This window comes from Columba livia, chromosome 4 (genome assembly GCF_036013475.1).
Source record: "Columba livia isolate bColLiv1 breed racing homer chromosome 4, bColLiv1.pat.W.v2, whole genome shotgun sequence".
In the NCBI taxonomy this organism is placed as follows: Eukaryota; Metazoa; Chordata; class Aves; order Columbiformes; family Columbidae; genus Columba; species Columba livia.
Window position 1 is genome coordinate 18,243,968 of NC_088605.1, and position 16,909 is coordinate 18,260,876.

General features: G+C 36.7%; 1 protein-coding gene across 8 annotated transcripts in view; it reads right to left on the bottom strand.

The window, feature by feature from the left end:
* The window catches only part of KCNIP4 (potassium voltage-gated channel interacting protein 4), a 418,880-nt gene that overhangs the window by 37,926 nt on the left and 364,045 nt on the right, over window positions 1–16,909 (bottom strand). For 6 of the 8 annotated variants that reach the window (XM_065060645.1, XM_065060642.1, XM_065060641.1 and 3 more), the window contains one exon: window positions 1,242–1,366. In XM_065060645.1, the coding sequence (XP_064916717.1) occupies window positions 1,242–1,366 (125 nt within the window). Of the gene's footprint in view, window positions 1–1,241; window positions 1,367–5,809; window positions 5,912–16,909 lie in introns of all 8 variants that reach the window. The other 2 variants (XM_065060640.1, XM_065060646.1) reach the window with 1 other exon arrangement.

Consider the following 16,909-nt stretch of genomic DNA (forward strand, 5'->3'; position numbering starts at 1 on the left):
ACAAGACACATTAAGTGACTGTATTTTACTTGCATCATAGGCTTTAGATAAAAATGTAGTTTTAGAACATCCATTTGCATAGCTTGGTGTCTAAGAATTCTGTTAGATTTATATTTTTCTTGTACAAGCTATTGAAAATATTCTCTCTGATTCCATAGTTGAGCTTCATTGTGCTTTTAGCATTATACTTTGTTATACAATTTCACATGAATGGTAGATGTCAAAGGCAAGAAGGCGGCCTTTTCGTAAGGTTGAAAGAGAAATGAAATCAAAAGGTGATAAATGTAATTAAATTTATCTTTACCTCCAGCTCAGCAGGAGACTTAATACTTGCACAGTTGTGGTACTCACAACCAAATACATGAAGTAACATTACACACTCATTACTTCAATTGCTATTTATTCAAGTTTTTTTAATATCAAGTATTTTCTATCCAATGTTAATGGTAGATAGTATCCTATAGAAGTATTAATGACATAAAAGATAATAGAATACAACAGAGACCAAAAAACCAAAAAAGGCTATTTTTTTTAAGAAAGCAGCTTTTAATTTTTTTTTATTTTTTTTTTCCTTTGTATGGTATTAATAAGATCAGGGACAGCTCTTACTTTTGGTATAGAGCCAGAATTTAATAATACTTAGTGAAATCTTTTTGTATCTTATTTCTCTGCCGTACTCATGCACTGGGGTCCTCAGTGGGATCCCCTCTAACTAAATGGCTAAAGGACATCTATATTAGCAAAAAAAAACATGAATAATGACTCCCAGTAAAGGGATCTGACAAATTAATATACTGGAGAGACTAGGAAGGACCAAAGAAGTCATCTAATACTGTCCACATAACAAAAAAGTCCTCTAGTGCAATTTATGTCAATTACTTCTAGTGACAACTATTGTGAATACAAAAATCAAAATCTTTCTTGTCACTGACCAAATTCTTTGGGACTTAAATTCTCTCCCATTATTTAATCTTCCAACAAACAACTCCAACACAATTTTCAGTCTGCTCTTGAACAAAGTCCTACTAAACTAAGTTACAATCATTATCTTCTGGATGCTTTTTGTCTGCATCTTTTGGCTGTTAAACAGCCCAATTTTTATACAGTGATTGTATCCTCACACAACCAGGCACACAGCATTAGCTACTGAATCCCATGAGCTTCATTGCCAGTCATCCTTATACTCCTGAGATTGTGGTGGCCTACCCTGTAAATGGATAGTAAATTTTAAAAGTGCTTACATTCTTGAACCCTCTGTATAAGATCTGAAGTTCCTTCTTTGTGAATTTACTCTGTGCTTCCAGCAGTTCAAGAGCTTCAGGTCTATGTCGTACTGTGGCCATTTCCATTTCATCTTCTACAGTGTCTGCAGAACACAACAGACAGAGAGTAAAGCTCAACAAGAAATACAGGATTTAGAAGTACCTAACCCTTACAGAAAAAAAAAGAACGTTAAATGACTTTCTTTTAAAGAATATCTTTTGCAGCTTTAAAGACAAACAACATATTCATTTTTAACCTTAGGGAAAGGGTATTTGCTCCAGTGGCTGCACAGAACGTGGAACAGCAGTGATGATCCAGTAGTCTCAATACTATCACTTCAGTAGAAATAGCAATAAACTGGAAAGCGAACATTCTGCAAGGGCATGCATGACACATTCAGAATAACTTTTCTGTTTCTATGACTCCCTGAGCAAAGAAAATAATTTATACAACTTTAGTGACTCCCAAATACTGGAAATTTTCCCTTGGTACATTAATTGATGTGAATTTACTGTATCAGACTGGGATTCTCAGTGTTTTCCTTTTACTGTTAATTGTCTGTTGGAAAGTGTGTGAGATGGCTGTTGCATATTCAACAGTACACCTTACTTTGAGTATTGTGCAACAAACCCTTCGGGGCAACATGATTATTCATGGTGAGGACCCAAAATGGGGAACATGAGTATTTTAGTGACCTCACCATTAGGTGAATATCTGGATATACACATTCAAGCCTTACAGCTGGGTCCAGCCCCAAAAGAATGCAAGAGAGCAATACATTTTTTTTTCCAGGCAGAGTTTTAAATGTGAAAGTTAAATAAAATAGCTAAAAAAACCCTTACAGTATGTATTTTTATATGGCGTGCCAGCCATATACCTGATCAAAAATATGTATGTGTGCATCTGTTTTTAAGTACTCCCAGTATTAAACATAGCTTATGTAGCACTCCAGACTAATTTAACCAAATCACTGCCTTATTCTGTTTTTTACCAACTACAGGAAGTAACCTGAGAGAAAACAAACACAGATAACTGTCACTTCTACAATTCTGAAGACATACATTTTATTTCATCAGAGTATGGGAATCTGCATTCTTAAAATAAAGTTTTATTCAGTTCAGTTTTCATAAGCATAAAATATTAGAATACTCCATTAAAACCATATTATGCTTACATCATCACATATTTTTGTTCTGCTACAATGCAGTAATAATAACTTTCAGCTGCTTGGGAGAAATCTGGCATCAGAAGATACAGTTCAGCTAAACAAATAAATGAACAGCCTTTAAATGGATATAATAAAAATATATAAACTATTTGGATAAATCTTCACAAAGTTGCAGGGCCTTGTCTTTTCTTCTGTCAATGAGGTGTTGCTGTTGGCACTCATCTTGGGAAAGTGATCTCACTCTTTTTGATAGTCACTTAAGTCCCTATAACAATGTCATACTGTGCATATGCAGCTCAATGATTTTTTTGTCAACTGCAAGTCAACGCGAGGTGTTGATACCAAATTGACAAAAGAGTCAACCTGAGAACAGATATTGTTGAAAAGTTATTTGTGTTTCATACAGCAGGAGTTATGAGATTTAAGCAGACTATTGTTTAGACAGAAAGGGACTAAACTGGGAAAGAGGTCTCCAAGCACCCATTTGTGAGACATCTGGCTACCTAGAGAGACATCTACAAGCTCTTCTAGAAGCTAAATGAATACACATAATAAATGTGAGGCTAGAGATAGAGCCCAGACAATGCAATGCTGAGCACAACGTTTGGTATATCCTTAGTAATAAACATTTTTATTGCGTTTCAATGATTCAATAAGAATGTAGAAGACTGCAGTGGGGTGACGTCTTTCTGTTAATGAAAAGTTTCAGTAAAACAGCCTTCTCACACGCTGTTTATGTAGTCTCCTATAGATATAAATAATCCAAAAATCAGATCAACTTAAACTTCCACAGTGTCAACTATACTACGGCATTCATGAGTCACTTGAAGGTTTTTAATTTTTTCTTCACAGTTATGGTTGCCATTATTGAGGCTGGAAAGAAGATCTATACTTTCAAAACTGTGTGAAAATATATTAATTTCTAAGCATTAATGAAAAATTAGCTATTTCAGTTCTCTAATTTCTTCAGCCTAAGAAAATTAAGAGTTTATTTCTTTTTATGAAATGCTAACATTTGTCAACTGAAAAATAGAAACAAGTGCATATTCACTCATATATACATCAAACAAAATATTCTTACTGATTCATTAAGGAGTAGTTTTCCAGCTAAATATTAAAAACAGTTTTTGATGTATTTTCCACAGGAGCTATGCTTTGAACATTTCATTGTTCATTAAATAACAAAATAGTAAAAGAAATGCAAAAAAGGAGACATACTCTTCCAGTAATGGCAACTGGAGAAGCATCTCCAAAGTTAGGGCTCAGTTCATGCCTGTAAAAATTCTGCACAAGCATTTGCCTGCACAAACCCCAAATTATAGCTCCCTTCTCTATTCAATAACTGCATGCACACAAGCTTTTATTTTCCAGAACTGTTCTTGAATCTAGTCCTATCTCTAGCACATTCATTTAAAAATTTAGCTAAGGAAGGATGGATTTAAGTTTAGGCTTACTAAGCTAAAGCACACAAATAAGAAAAAGCATTATTTGAGATACCTTGTTGAATGGCAATACTGAAATAAGACTTTTTTCAAGTAACATTTTTCTGCACATATTGATAGAAGTGTAGAAGTGCAAATTCAGGGTCTGTATACTTCAACAAATTACTCCTTTTAAGAATATTACCCTAAAAATTTTTAAGGAATTCACATTATATGGTTGCTACTGCAGGTATTGCTGGCTTTGTTCCCAAGTACAATACAATGTCGCTTCTTTCATGCTAGTAGAAATCAAATAGCACATTATGTCAAAATGAGATAATAAAAATGTATGTCTACAATGATATTCTTATTTAATGTAATATTATCATTTAGTATAATATTCTCACTTAATATAGCATTTTATTATTGATGAGAGCACAGATAAAAATGCTGAATGCATCTCTCCAAGCAGCTTCAAACAAACAGACCAAACATTTTATTCCTTCTACTCTATTTTCTTTTTCTGTTCTATGCCACATTCCTGGAAATATGCAAGGTCAGGCTGGACAAAGCAACATGATCTAATGAAATATGTCCCTGCCCATGGCAGGAGGATTGGACTAAATGATCTTTAAAGGTCTGTTCCAACCCAAGCCTTTCTGTGATTCCATGATACCTTTTATAGTCTAAGGCTATATTGCTCAGACTATGTAGCTGAAAGCAACTTCTACACAAAGAATTACTAGCAGGTGTCAATGACAGTAACTGACCTTTTTAAGCTACCCTGTTTTCAAGTAAAACACATCAGCTGAAGCCACCATGAAAAGAAACTGCACATCCACATTTTTAGTACTTTTAATCTTTGAGATGTCAAATAGTTAGAAAGGAAACCAAGTACCACAGACTTCTCTATAGAGGAAAATATGAAAAACGATGAAGTGGCAAAAAGAAAGCCTAGATCCATACCACTGAAGTTTAGGCACTTAATAGGGACCTGTGTTTGTAGTCAAGTTGCCTCAGGTTCCCCACAATCACTGGACAGAAGGAACTACTCTTGGAGGTATTTTTTACTGTAGATTGATTGATATGCTTTATGAGAAGAGTATACAGGAAGCACAGGGACCACTAAGCTTGTAATTTTAGGTGTTTAGATTAGTGACTAGAATTAAGCCAAATTAATCTAGACTGAATTGGGTCCACAGGGATATTTCAAAATCAGTTATAGCAGCCAATTTATATAGGAAGACATTAGTGTTATTACCATAATTTATCTCTATCTAGGTGTATATATATATATGTATGTATGCATCTATGTACCGATCTCCATCCCTCCTTCCTTCCCTCCCCCTATTAGCTACCCTGGAGAGATTTTATTTCCTCACAGCATACCAACACATTAAAGGTAGTGTCAGTGTGCTTCTCATTTATCTCTACATTCATATATTTTGTTTTCAATCTCCTTTTTATTTTTCTTTCAGACACATCTCTTAGGTCTCATTCCCTAAATAGCGTGATGCTGCATAGACAAAACCTGCAGAGCCAAGCCTTTCCTCCCAGACAAGTACTGCTGATACGATCCTGCCTATTGGACAACAAGCATACACAGACACATGCACGCATGTACACAAAAAGATACCACTTTCAAATACACTGGGAGCAGGTATTTAATTTAATGAGTGAATCACTTCTCAGCTAGCTTGTGGAGCGTAAGTGCCAGCCCAGCAGCTCCTATGCGGCAGACCCTGGCGTTGGTATCTTGCCATCCTGCTCTGCAGACAAATCTGTTACCAGCCCACAAATCTGTTCATCAATTCCTTTTAAACCTCAAAAGAGGACATGGTTACTTCAGCAGATATTTTGTCTCTCAAATGAGCAGTTAATGAAAATATAACTTTTGATGCATGCAAACCTAAAAAAAAAAAAAAAAAAAAAAATTCAAATTAAAAATAAAACTTGCTTTGAGTAACAGGAGATGTCGTTTTGGCAGCCGAGCAGGGCAAGAGCTTCATAAGTCGCTCTTTAATGCTGCGTTTGGTACTGTTCTGAGCGTAGAGGAAACCTAAAATATACATGACAGGACTGTTAACAAAGGCTTGAGAATAATGTTTGTACATGCTGCAGAGTTCATAATTATAGCAGAATCCCGATGGGAAAAAGCCAAACAGATGGCAGCCATCCTGAATTGCAAAGGGCAACCAGAATTTTTGAAGAGGACAACAAAATTGTTTTGTCTTTGTATCTTATCAATAAAGGAGATGTTTTTGCATGTCTGCACCTCTTAAAAAGTTCTTACAACCCACTTAAGTTCTTGTAACATACTTCAACACATCTAACAAAGAAGTATCAAATTATGTATTTGAAATAACACAAGAGTGTTTGTAAAAATAAAATTAACGCTAAAATATTTTGAAGATGTGTAAGTCTACTTGAATTTAAAGTTTAATATGGAAAACAAAACCAAATAAAATCTCAAAGATATCTTCTGTTGTCCTTTCTGGCAGTCTCCTAGTTCCATGGCTGAGTTTTCCCATATAATTCATTCAGAAATACCCAAGCTGGTACTTTTGCCTTTTCTGAATATTAAAATACCAACACGGATGTGTAGCCAGTCTATCTGTACTTTAATATTTGACATTCTACATACATATAAAACCAAGTATTCTTCATATTTTCATCTTTAGATTCTGACATGGCTGAATAGCTGATGTGCTATAAAGCAGGTGAACAGCATTACCCATATTTACTGTGAAGGAAACTGTCAGTGTAACTGCCTATGAGGTCTAACTAACCATTTTATACAAAATGGATGATATGAGCATTTCCTGAATAGATATTTCCTGTAAACGACAGACATCTGTAAAAGAGTTGTGTGGATGATTTTCCTATGAAAGGTAGAGCTCGGTTTGCTTTGTGCAACACCTGCACTTTTCATCTTGACTGCAGACATTCAAACATAAATGCTGCTCTGTGATGGCTCTTACTACAATAGCAAGAATGCAAAACAGATGGAGCAATAAATAAAAAACATGACTGACAGTTCCTGTGCTAGTGGCACAGTCACCAGGATAATTCTGGGTTATCCCCGCTACCGCACTTGTGCTGAATACCAGTTTTCGTGACGTGACATTGAATAGTTTCCTGTCTATCACCAAACCAGAGTTAGAACCTCCCACCTGTAACACTGAATGGAGCTTGTAAGCCATCTTGAGAAAGTATGTACTTGTATTTCGGAAGAGAAGGAGAAAGTGAGAAGACTTTAAGGACACTAAAACTTGTAAATTATAGAAAAAAAAAATTCTCAGTTTGTGTATGAGAAAAACATGAAAGGAAAAATAATTAAAGAAATAGGTAAAACCAGGAAAGACTAAACCACAGCCTTAAAAAAATCAACCAATTACCATGCAAATTCTGCCTATGTGAGAACAGCAGTTCTGGTGAACAGACAAAACAACCCAGTTTCAGCACAAGGTCAGATGGCCCCAAATGACCATCTCTGGAAATGTCAAAACCTTTTAGTACAAATAATAAGAATGAATACACTTACTATCTGTAGTACTTAACCACGAGCTCAACTCAGAAACAGTGTGCAGCTAAATGCATTAAAGACAATCTGTGATCTGATGGGTATCTCAAACTCCATATTTTTAGTTTGAGTACAAAAACTGAGCCTTTAAACAGATACCTTGTGGTATCAGCTAACAGAGTCTGCAGTATGACACTGTACCTGCATTGTAGATATCTAAATAAAAAATATATATTTTTAAAATTGGGAATTCTTCTTCATAGACATGATCTAGAAATATCTACTTCTAGCTTGTTAATTTAAGATTTCACAGAATCACAGAATGTCAGGGACTGGACGGGACCTCAAAAGATCATCTAGTCCAATCCCCCTGCCAGAACAGGAACACTCAGATAAGGTTACAGAGGAAGGTGTCCAGGCGGGTTTTGAATGTCTCCAGAGTAGGAAACTCCACAGCCCCCCTGGGCAGCCTGTTCCAGTGCCCTGTTACCCTTACTGAGAAGTTTCTTCTCAAATTTAAGTGGAATCTTTTGTGTTCCAGTTTGAACCCATTACCCCTTGTCTTACCATTGTTTGTCACCGAGAAGAGCCTGGCTCCATCCTCGTGACACTCACCCTTTACATACTTATAAACATTAATGAGGTCACCCCTCAGTCTCCTCCAAGCTAAAGAGACCCAGCTCCCTCAGCCTTTCCTCATAAGGGAGGTGCCCCACTCCATCATCTTTGTTGCCCTGCACTGGACCCTCTCCAGCAGCTCCCTGTCCTTCTGGAACTGAGGGGCCCAGAACTGGACACAATATTCCAGATGTGGTCTCACCAAGGCAGAGTAGAGGGAAAGGAGAACTTCTGTTGACCTACTAACCACCCCCCTCCTAATACACCCCAAGATGCCATTGGCCTTCCTAGTGTCGAGTTACAAGGGCTTTTAAATCTCCTGCCCCCGCCGTGGTAAGGCCCACTTCACGTCAGCTGCTCTCGCAAGGGCTGCCAGGATTTGCAAAAGTTTACTGTCCATGTATTGCCAACATAATTATATAGGTCGGCAACCTAGGTAATTACTGTAGATGTATACAGTGCTTTTAAAAACCTAAAGAGTTTGAAGCTTTAAGTATGGAGAAAGCAAACAATTTTATTACATTTATGCTCATACAAAAGCTCATGGAATTCTATGCAAAGCATATAGGCTTTGCAGTGGTATGATCAAGATCAAAACTAAAATGAAATACATGCAAGAAAGTAGTATCAGAGGAGTAACTTAGGAGGACAATATAAGTTTTGTATTCACACGGCAGCTAATTTAAAACGATGACACTAAGATCAGGGCAGAAGTGAAGGAATTAGTTCATTTTCTCACAGTAGGAGGAAATAACATGGAAGCTTTTCACTCCCAGTGGCTGCAGTCAGTTTACTCTGCAGCTGTTACAGTCCACTGTCATGACTTCCTGATCAATACTACAGTTTTCAATCTGATTTTTAATGAGTAAAGGAGTAGTTAATACATAGAAAATGTTGCACACCGGGCCTGTGATGAGTCAGTGTTTAATACATATTGAAACACTAAAAATGTTAATTAAGATAAAATGTTGTAATAATTTCTGTTAATTCTGTAGCTATTTGCACAGTTCGAAATGGTGAGAAAAAGCTGTGGCCATTAAGAAGCTAATTAATCTAAGCTTGAATAAAATTTATTTATTTATTTTATGGGAAGAGATTCTTGTCGTATTATCAGTTTTCAAAATGGTTGTTCAGAAAAAGATGAAGAGCCATTAAGCACGGACACACTGGTAATGATGGACTGATGCTGCTTCCTTAAACTTCTAGAATAAAATAACACTAACACTTACCCTTTCAAGAGATATACAGAAGAAGCTGAATTTTCCAAATGCTTCTTAATTTATGTGGGTTTTTTTGTTAAATAATTGGATGACTAGACATATAATAGCTGTTATCCCTAATCAAGTCAGTTACAAACTCTCCTGGGCCATGATATGAAGGTTCTTCAAATTCAGGTTAGTTACCTGTTGCTGCTTGCTCTTGGGTTTGATAATTTGTTCCTCTGCAATGAAAATTAAACTGAGAGACACACTGTTCCCCAAAATTCACTGCGGGAGTGTCCTAGAACTCATCTCTGTATGACACCTGGGGTTGTGAGCAATTGTCCCAAGAGGTGCTCACACTGTACAAGATGCTCTGGAACTGGAGCATGTCTTACATATTCTCATATCTAGCTACCACTGTACCGATATATGTTCTACATAAATTCTACATAAATATTTGGCATACTAGACATCGTTTAGGAGTGACTGCTATTTAGCATGATCTATATCTGCAGTTGTAACTGAAAAATGGACCACCTTAAACCTCTGATTTACAGATATTTAAACAAGAGAACTGCAACTCTACAATTTTATTAATAAAAGTTTAATATGGAGAGCACCATGCATACACATGGTCAGCACAATTGTTTTCTGAATTGCTACTTTTAAAAATCGTATTTGTCCAAAAGTATCTGGATAGCTGTTATGCATGTAACCTAGTCTCTCCAATACCACAATGTTGAGGGCCTGATGTAGATCTGACACTGCTGGTTACAAAAAAATACACAATGAAGAAGTAAAATTTTTCCTTATTAAATAACAAATTAATATGATCATAAAAGACTTCAAGATAATGAAAAAGGATGCAATAGGTTATAAAAATATTATTTATAAATTGTAAGTTATAAGTGATTTATAAATGACCATCTATTCTTAATCATACACATCTACACCTAGACTTAACTCTTTACATATTCATTTCAGACATACGATCCCTGCTTTAGAAAGACAGTAGATATTACCTATTACCCTGTTGTTACAGAGACAGGTGAGACTACCCCATGAAAGACTATCAAAGCCAAGGAATTTTTACAGGATTTTTCAGAGGCAAAATACCTAAGTGTGATTGTTCTATTTGCAGGTTCTTTGTAGTCAGCATGAAAGCAAGGGCCGGTAGGCTACTTTTTGCTGGTGTAGCAGATAAATCAGATAGTCTGTCTTGCATCCCCACTAAGTGCACAAGATGGACTGTGTTGTGGCTGCCCTGGCCCCCAAAGGCTTGCCAACCTTTCCTGCCTGCATCAAATGCCTGGTGTTCAAAGAAGCACTCTCCTGCCTTGCCTTCCACCTCACTGCTGCCTTTTAGTGATAAATGTCAACAATGAAGGCACAGTCATCTGAGTACTTAAACTAGATTTTGGGGCAGGCAATTATCCTATTTAATATAAATTCAAAACCAGAAGCAATTCTCACAACAAATTCTTCCTTCACTGTCACTGAAAGAAAAATGTCACCTTTAAAACTAGTCTTTTTTCCCTCAATGTTTCTTTTTGTGTGTGTGTTTGTTTGCGTTGTTTGTTTTGTTGTTTTTTTTTTTTTTTTTTTCTTTTTTTCTCAAGGTCTCCATTTATTTGGCAATGACAGCAGATGAGCTCCCACTGTTTAGGTCTCACTCCACTTTTTACTCAGCAGTATTTACAATCCACTGGCCCCATCCAATGCCTTGGCAGTACAGCTAAACTCCCAGTTCTGCTGGAATTCGGATTTTGTTCACCTATGGGACTTTAAGTCTTCCCATGAAAATGGGAGAAACGCCTATGTTGTGTTAGTTCTGAATACGATTTTTTTGGAAGAGTGTTAATATAAGACCTGAAAGCCAAGCTGCACAGGTCATTTTTCTAAATCCAAAATTTTGGTAGGAAGAAACAAAGATTCTGAAATTTGAAAAAAAAAAAAAAAAGGCAAAAAGTATTTTCCTGACATGACAATTTATGCTCAATTTCAGCCCTATGATGGAATTTCTCCCAAGGCCTTAACGGCTGGCAGCCCCACTAAACTGTTAATGGTTCAGCACAGATGGAAAGACAAGGGAGACAAAGTGAAGTGGAGATTTCATATTCACAGTTCAGGACTTGTGGAAGAGAGCCAAGAGTATGTGCTCCTTCTGTGTAGTGACTCTGGGAATTAAATAAAATTATGTACAACATCATAAATATTTATAAGTCTTAGCCTCAGTTATTTGGAAACACCTGCTGAGGAACTGTGTGAGTTGTCAGTAGTTTACTTGACAGATCATCAGCATTTTTTACTGAGCCAGGAAAACATTCTTGCCAATCTCATTTGTCTGTACATGTGTATTTTTCATGATTTTTACTCTACTATCCCTTTCTGTTATTCTTTGCAAAATATACCTACCAGCTTCATGCACAACTAAAGTCCTATAAACCGCACCAGATCTGCAACAAGCACAAGACACAAAAGTACTGAGCTGAAAAGTAGGTGGCAGCATTTTAGGAACTACCTTGAAACAGTCAGTCAAGAGTAAGATTGCTTTCTTTCACTTTCAGTTCCCTTGTACATACTGTTTTGAATCAGCCTCCCAATGGTAGACACAGATTAGGTGCTGGTAGCCACACTTCTCTGCCAATAAACTAGAGATCAGTCAGTTGGGAAGTCTGGAGGCCAATAGCACTTGAACATGGATTGAAAATGAAGTACAAAGAATAAACGATCTTGTAAAAAACAATAACTGCAGCTGGGCACTTGTGGGACTGGCAAATGGAAAAGGATGAAAGAAGAAAGGAAAAAGCTAATATCACAGCAGAGAAGAAATAGAGTAGTGTCAAAGTATAAAAATATAATCCAGAGGAATGGCCATGCTTTTGTTCTTACCATCTTAATGAAATTTTCCAAATAAACCTTTATTATTCAGACTATGTCTTCCCATGACACACATGCAGACTTTCAAACAGAAAAACTGCTTATGTTATGAAGAGTTTCTGTGCAAATGTTTCATGCAAACATTATCTAAAACTGTTATAAACATCTCCAGGAGCATAAACACTGAAAATTGGAGAGTTCTTTCTGCACAAAGCTTGAAAATGTACGAGTTTTTCAATACCACTTTGTTCATCTAATACCACTTAATACACTTTCATATGCACTCCTTCAGAGCATATGTAAAATTAAGCTGGTTCCCTATGACAGAAAACATATTTACACCAGATTACTTGCTTTCTTTAAGGAAAATGTCACTGGAAGTGGGCCATGTGAGCATATGAGAGAATTCACAATGAACCAGATTTGTTTGATTGCTACTCTGAACTGTGCAGCTTACTTCATTTTTCCCCTTCTGTTGTTTATGAGAAAAGTAAAGAAGTTTTTAGCTAACTCTAATATATACAAATAACCACACAACAAATTATGTCAACAGAAAATTAGTAATCTTGTGAGGATCTAGGAAAGAGACAGAGTAGGAGGAAGAGGTTTTTAAGTTAGAGAACAGACCTGTTGAAAGGAAAATAATACTTGAAGAAGAGCACAGCAGATGGTGTAGAGAAATTAAAAACAAAAAAGAAAAAAAAAAGTTAAGAAATCTGTCCAGTACAATAGCTTTAAGTCGGGCTCTTTTACTGTCCTGAGCAATAAAATAGTTGTATGTTATTCTCAATGAAATTCCGAATTCAGTATTGCTCAAAGGAATTTTAGAATTGAACGAAGAATGTTGAACTACAGAACTTAACCAGTAACAGCTTTTGTATGTAACATTTTCTAACAGACTTAAAACCCAGTATGCATGCAGGAATCAAAAGACACGAAAGAACTATTGCTTTTATTTTTGATTGAGCTTTGATTCAAACATGTTTGTGTAACTTTAATGGAATGACAGCTTCTCTCAAAGAAACAAGCAGCAAATATAAACTCCGGGCCAAAGAAAATCTTTATGTGGCTTTATTTCATGTTCTGGAAAGACACTCAGGAAAAGTCGTCCTGGCTGTGTCTAGTCACAGGCAATTTGATGCAACTGAAACAGACCGGAAGATGAATGCAAGTGATGCTGAGGAACCTGAGATCTTGCAGATGGCTTATGGATACAAAGACTGAAGAATAAATGTAGTTTATCACAGCCTAAGCAAGATGGATATTTCAGTAGCAATGAAATGGGCCCTAACAGTGGACAGACTTGTTTGGACATCTCAATGGTAGTGTCCCTGGTCAGTGAAGACCCCGAAGGGCTGGCACCAGTGATGGGGGGTGAGAGACCCTCCCAGAACTCACTCGCTTATGGGGCTTGTAGACTCAGCATGACAGGCATGGCAGCATGAACCTGTAAAGAAAACCCATTACAGAGGTTGAATTATTAATTCTAATTAAATAACAATAACAAACTGAGTTTATCCAGTTCAGTGGAGATTCGCTGAGTTTTGCAATGGAGGAAAAATAATTGATGTTTCAGTCAAAATGAAGGATCAGTTCTAACGAGGGGACAGAAAAAGCAGTGATATGCAGTGCCTGTGCTGTGGAATGTGAACGCAGAGAGAAAAACACTGTTGTAGAAAGACTACAGGAAGCAACAGAAGACAAAAAGACAAGCCTATCAAAAGTGAGTGACATGATGGAAAGAAATCAAATGGGTGATGCAAGATAAGCTAGAATGAAAAAGAAGGGTTCTGCAGAGAAGGGAAAGAGAAAAAACAAAAAATGTTGAAGAGAAGTTAAGAAATAAATGAAAAAAGTAAATAGGGAGATATTTAAAATGTTGAGAGACCTTTCAAATATCATATGCCCCCATATTTCACTTCTTACCTAAACTGTGTGTGAGGTGTATGTGAACGTGTATGATGCTGGACTCAGGTATGTTTATATTTGTCAAAGGGTCAGCAGCTACAGTCAGACGGGGGCTGTGGCCACCCTTGACCTGTGGCATCAGCTGCTGGAACCAGTGAGGTCTCTGTACCACCCCTGGAATGGGTGGGGGTCTCGGCCCCAGACACTGAGCTGGGAATGGTGTGTGTCCTGAAAATCAGCTACTGAGGCTTCAGTGTGAGTGAGGGGCTTAGTGCTGTCAGCTGGAGCTGGATCACAGGTCACAGCCCGTGTGCCTGGTGCTGGCTTCTGGCGGGCAAGTGTCTGTGTTTTCCCCAAATCATTTGTGTGGGTTGTATTATAACATCCCTTAACAAGCATGTCTGTACTTTATAGGGAAAAGTCTTTTGCTACTCATTAAGAGAGTTAGAGAAGACCAGAAAGAGATACTTCTAATGAATAATTTGTGGAGTATACTTTTATAGTGTTCACACTATTATCTAATTACTCTGAGTGGAAATAATTAACCTGCAGTGCTCTAGGCTGTCACTGTAATGTGTTTTTCAAATGCTTTATATGAATTTGGCTCTTAGGAGACACATCTCACTGAGAGCTCAGAGAACTTTCACAAAATGATGAAATGAAACCAGTGCATACTTTTAAATTCTGCTGAACTAGCCCCAAGTGAATCAGCTCTGACCTAGATCATTCAGCAGTAGGTCACTTCCAAGTCCACTGTCAAAGTCAACATAAAATTTTCCACAGAGTGCAGTAGGATTTATCTGGAGTTTAGGTTTTATATCCCATACTTGAATTGCTAACATTTTTCTGCAAATTTGGATGGATTGTGTAAAGCTCATTTTGATTTGGGGTGACAGTGACATTATAGCACCTTTGTACAGAAGGCACCAAACCTGTCTAAAAGACTAATAGTTTTCAGCTGCTAAGCTGCCGGTCTTGAAGTAAACTGCTCAACGTTCCATTTATGATCACATTTTTGAACAAGATGGAAAAGGGGTACAAACAAGGTAATGAAGAATACACTTTTCCCTTTTGCAAAGATACATAAAGAAACCAAAAACAGTGTCATTCATTAAATGCTTCATTAAAGATATTATAAAGAAGAAATAGAAGAGTATCAGTCCTTCCTGTTGATCAACTAGCTTTAAAACCAAGTCTAACACGACGCTTACATTTACATTTCCTTAGTAGAGATTTGAGTGGTTATAAATTAATTAATGCAGTCAGATGCAGTGCAGTACTCCTACTAACAGAGTAGTAAGATCAGTGTTTTAGTTCAAGTGTTCTGGTTTCCTTAAGAATGACTCAATTACTCTTGTAGCTTTTACAACTGTATGTACAGTTTCAGCTTGAAACCCTCTTCTAAGCACACAATATATGTCAGTCTTAGCACGCAAGAAGTTAATTAAAAATAGCGCAATGGATTTGTGATTAGGCTGGTAGAAATAACAAATACATTCTTGTAAATCCCATCCTTCATAAGGACCGATGTGTAATTTGTTACACAAACCTGACCTTGTGCCAAAATGCAGAGCGTCTACTTGATCTTCCAGTCCATCTTGACTACAGTTGCTTTCTGAGACTACAATTATCTCAGACAGGTTCAAGAATTAATGATCTGGATGGCACTGTTCAAATACCGTCAATATTTCACTAGTGCTCTAAAAGTCATAATTAAGGAAGTCACTTTGAAGCAACCAATTCTTCTTAGCAGTGGTGAATATAAGAACTTAACTGATAATTTCATGTACAGTTTAAAGGCTTATTAAAATTCAGGAGTCAGATATTTTCAAATATGTAAAATATTAGGATGCACTTGCAACATTCTGAAACAAGGTTTAAAAAACTTACAAAGTGCAAAGATGCAAAATTTCTTCCTTTTAATAAAACTAAGTCTGTGATTCAATGGCAGACCTCAACTCCCTGAGCTGAGCATCCCTGACTAGGCCCCTCTTCCCTGACACCAGTTCCCATGAGAACATCACAATGCTCAAGAACAGCCCTTTCCTTTGCAAACCTGGTTCTATTTCCTGATGCAGCTGATAGCACATCACTGCAAATAATTTTGTCTACATGCCTGGGACAGTGATGTATTTGGACAGGATGAGAATGAATGGTTAACCTGGGAAAGTGGGAGCTTCTTAGGCCTATGTTGCTGCAAAGGCGCATATAGTGCTGAACCATGATCTCATTTTCTACAGAGCTGGTGGCAAGGTGCAGTGTGTTATTAAGTATTGAAAGAACACAAAAAAATGTTTTCTTGCTAATCCTTGCCAGAGAAATAAGTTGATATATTACAAGATACTTTCCGAGATTACAAATTGTATTTATTGTCAGCTTTGTTCATGAGTGTTTTGAATGGTGTTTATTCTATTTCAGATGAAGGATATAATGTATAGCAGATCCATGAAATTATTCACTAACAACTGCCTAAAAATCTCAGATGATTATACACTGTCATAACAATGAGGCTTATCTGACACATGCAATAGCTAGGCAAAAAAAGTCCAAAAATCTATTTCTGTTGTTTTTTTCCTATAAATTACAACATTTTAAAGGCTTATTAACTCACAAAGCATTATGAGGACAATTGGAGCAAAGTTATTTTGTTTTCATCAGCCAAAAATCCTAACAAAATTAGTTGCTTGCACAAGGAGATACGAAATCTAGCTTATAAAGGAACTTTGAAACCTTTGCAATAGGAAAAAAAGTTTCCAGTGATCACTGGCTTTCCATTCTGATGCTGTGCTAACCATTGTAAAGGACCTAAGGAGTAGCACTGAAACATAAAAGAAAGGTCAATTACTGAATAAAAGTTTAAACTTTTATTTTTTGATAGCCTTTTAAAGATGCTTTTCTCTCTGAACGAACACTTGCACGCACAGAC